Raw genomic sequence first — 3,685 nt, forward strand, 5'->3', positions numbered from 1 at the left:
TTGAGTCTGTGAGGTGAAGGATCCCTGATTTTAGAGCTTCGTTTGAATTCAGACCCTCAGCCCAGAAAAGTACCCCATCACTAGTTCATCATGAAGTTATTCTACTCACTTGAACTACTTTCTCAGATAGCAAAAAATAAAGCTGAGCTGCCAGACATGAACAACACGTGCACTGATGAATTTTATTAAAGTAGAAAAGAGGAACTATCCATCAAACTAGCTAACACTGCTTACGTATTTCTCACGGGACATTTTCTCACTGCTGGGGCTTCTTGTCTGTGGTAATATCATCCCTGCTGGGTTGAGATAGTCCCTATTTTGCAGCTATTGTGCAGGTATTTAGAAATACATTCCAAATTTATGGTCAAGAGGCAGGCAGGAGGGCAGGATTTGCTCCCTTCCATTACCTGCCTTCTTCTTAATTCAAAGAGTCAAACATCTGTATGTTCTTCGCCTCTTCATTTTAATTTAATTACTGTCTTTTCTAAGTTCTGGTGTTTGACCCAGGTGATTCACCCAATACACTAGGTATATAAAAAGAAACAAACCAAGTGCTTGGGACGTAAGCCCGGAATATCTTAATCTTACTAAAGGAAGTTTCCTCCCACCCCACCCAGAGTTATCGTCCGTTTTCTGTTTTGGCCGCGGGCACCAGCTGTCCCTTCGCCCGTGGCAAGGGGCTGCGAGTCAGTCCCTTCCAAGAATTTCCCAAACCGCCCCCACCCCGACAGCGCTCGACGCCTCCTCGCCGCCGGCCTCTACAGGGGCGCGGGCTCTAGGACCGCGAGGGAAGCGAACGCGAGGCGGTGCCCGCCCTCAGCCCCGTCCCCGGCCGCGCGCGGGGAGGGGCGGGGCCCGAGTTCCCTGGCACCCGCGGTAGGGCCGCGGAGGCGGGCGCCGAGGGTGGGCGGGGCGGCAGGCGGGGCGGTCCGGGCACGGGCGGGGCCGCGCCGCTGGGCCGTGCAGCTGCTGGCAGACCGGGCATTAGGGCCTTAGCGGAGCCGGTTCCCCAGCTTGCTGGGCGGAGTGTGGAGCGGGAGGCTTCGCGGCCAGGCGCGGGCCCTGAGGCAGCAGCTGCGCCCTGCGTCGGGGCGGAGCCGGGGGCGGGAGGCAGGCGGGGGCAGGGGCCCGAGGCCGGGAGTGCCTGAGCGCCGGCGGCGACGACGGCAGCGGCAGCCCAGCAGGCCCGGTGCGTGGGTCCGCGGCGGCTCGGGGTCCGCCCGCTGGCTGTGGTGCGAGCCGGCGGCCCGGCTCCCCTCCTCCCCCGTCCGCCGCCGCTGTGATTGGGTGGAAGATGGCGCTGGGCGGATGGAAATCCTAATGACAGTCTCCAAATTCGCCTCCATCTGTACCATGGTAGGTGCTGCGGCCGCGCGTTGGGGGCGACCCAGGACTGCTCCGGCAGGCGGCGCGGCGCTGGTTCCCGCCCCTCACAGTGGCCGCCGGCGGGGCCTAGCACTGGGTCCGTCGGCCCGGGCGGGGGCGGCTGGACGGCGCGCGGGCGGGGATCGCGGGGGATTAGCTGCCCCCGGCGGCGGGGGAGGGGAAGTCGCCTGGCGGGCCGGGACGGCGCGAGGGTGGCCGTGAGGGGGCGACCGCCCTGGACGTGGCGGGCGGCGGGGCCGGCCTTCGGAGCCCTCGGCTTAACTGCTCACGCCTTCCCGCGGCGCAGGGCTGAGGGCCGGGCGCACCCGGCCTGTGGAGGAACGGGGGGTGGGCACGCGCCTGCCGGAGCGCGGCCCTGGGCTGGGGTCGCAGAGGAGGGGACGCGGAGCAGCGCCGTCTCCGTTTCCGTTGGGTGGTGCTCCGAGAGGGGAGGTGTCCCCGGCGGGGTGGGGGTCTGCAGGCAGGAAGGAAGGGTCTCGGACGGGGTGGGCTGGCTCTTATTCCTGCCCAGGAGGGGACGGAAGTCAAGTGCAGATTTCCTCCTAGCGCCGCTGGCGAGGCGGGCTTCCCGACCCGGTGCTGGGGGAAAGGGGTGTGTGTGAAGGTGGAAACTTTAAGTGCTGTTGAAATTTTCTCCATTTTCTACTCTCGGCGAAGCACGAGCTCTCTCGTTTCCAGCCATGTGTCCAGGTGGCAGTCTTGTCACTGGGAATCCGCGTTAATCTTGGAAAGCAGCATTAGCTTTCCTGTCATTTGTTTACTTCAATACACCAGACACATCTGTAATGTGGCTTGTACGTATGTCTGTACAGAGAATGGCTCCAAGAGCGATTGTGTTTTACTAGGGCTTTTTAATAGACCATAAGGGAAGAGTGCTAATGCTCTTTGAAAGTCCCGAATTAAGCAAAACGTGGGCGTGTTTAAAACTTGATGTTTTGTGCTTGGCCAGAAGGACCACAGTTTTCCATATGATGAGACAATTTCGTTTCATTAGCTCCTTATGAGCTACAGGTAGTAGGGATCCTAATTTATGAGTCATCATCGAAAAAAGTTATTCTTTGCAATGTGGGCCTGGTGGTTATGTTTTATAGACTTACGAAATCTTAGGTTTCTTGTCTCAATGCTCCTTTTAAAAAAAATGCAACCGCTTTCATGTAGGAGATCCCCAAGCAGTCTTCCATCTAAGGGTGGTACATTTTATATGTTTTTCTTTAATGAGTGGTGAATCAAATCTGAAAGATGCTATAAAAGCATATTTACTGCACGCTGAGGAATAGTGCAAAACATGGCTGAAATCAGGTGGACTTAAAATCTACCGTCTTAAAGAAATACTAAAGAATGAATCATTGAAGCTAAATCCCCCATGGATGATTGCTGTTCTCACAATTTACATTTTAGGAAAGCACTGGTATTAAAGGGACTACATTAAAATGATTTCCGATAATTCTTTGAACTAATTATTTTTAGATATGCCAATTAAATCTCCAAAAATGTGATAATTAGGGCTTTTGCTGTTATTGCCCTATTGCTAAGTTACACATAGGTCATGGGGTCATAGTTCATTGTGGAAGTCTAAGGTTTCAGGAGTGGTGTGATGCTCTTTACTGTTCATTCACTGAAGTATTGCACCTACTAAGTCTTAGAGACTTGAGGTGAGTATTGGGGATACAGTAGTGATCAAGACAGTCTCTGCTGTCATGGCGTTTACATTGTTGATGGAGACAAACAGTATTCAATAAACACTAATAAATATATGCCAAAATCATATTAGGACAATAAGACACAGATTTGCCAAGGTCACACATTGAGTAAGTGGGATTCTGATCTCAAAGATGTGAAATGCTGAAACTCTTTCTAGGGCATCCACTCAAGGTACAATAATTACATGTCTGTATATTGTTAGCAAATATGGAAAGTACCTGACCAAATGAGATTGTTTCAAAGGTACTATTAAAATGGGGTGTGTAGTAGTCATATTTGAATACATTCTAATGTACTCTCAAAATCTTAACTATCTCGAAGTTTTAGTACGCAGTCTTTTGAAAAATTTTTTCTGTAGAGACAGAGGTCTTGCTGTGTTGCCCAGGCTGGTCTCAAACTCATGGCCTTAAGTGATCCTCCCACCTTGCCCTCCCAAAGTGCTGGGATTACAGGCATGTGCCGCTATGCTTGGTTTAATTCTTACTCTTTTTTTTTTTTTTGTGAGGCAGGGCCTCAAGCTATCCCCTTGGGTAGAGTGCTGTGGCATTTCAGCTCATAGCAACCTCCAATTCCTGGGCTCAAGCGAGTCTCCTGCCTC

At 53.0% G+C, this 3,685-nt stretch overlaps 1 protein-coding gene across 2 annotated transcripts in view; it reads left to right on the forward strand.

The window, feature by feature from the left end:
- The first annotated feature begins 1,072 nt into the window (after positions 1 to 1,072).
- Positions 1,073 to 3,685, forward strand: part of USP12 (ubiquitin specific peptidase 12) — a 94,187-nt gene continuing 91,574 nt past the window's right edge. Inside the window, exon 1 of one of the 2 annotated variants that reach the window (XM_003797625.3) lies at positions 1,073 to 1,356. In XM_003797625.3, coding sequence (XP_003797673.1) covers positions 1,309 to 1,356 — 48 coding nt within the window. In that variant the 5' untranslated portion in view covers positions 1,073 to 1,308. The remainder of the gene's footprint in view (positions 1,357 to 3,685) is intronic. The other variant, XM_023517760.1, reaches the window with a different exon arrangement.

Source organism: Otolemur garnettii, unplaced genomic scaffold (genome assembly GCF_000181295.1).
Source record: "Otolemur garnettii isolate 467f Iridium unplaced genomic scaffold, OtoGar3 scaffold00120, whole genome shotgun sequence".
NCBI classification, from domain to species: domain Eukaryota; kingdom Metazoa; phylum Chordata; class Mammalia; order Primates; family Galagidae; genus Otolemur; species Otolemur garnettii.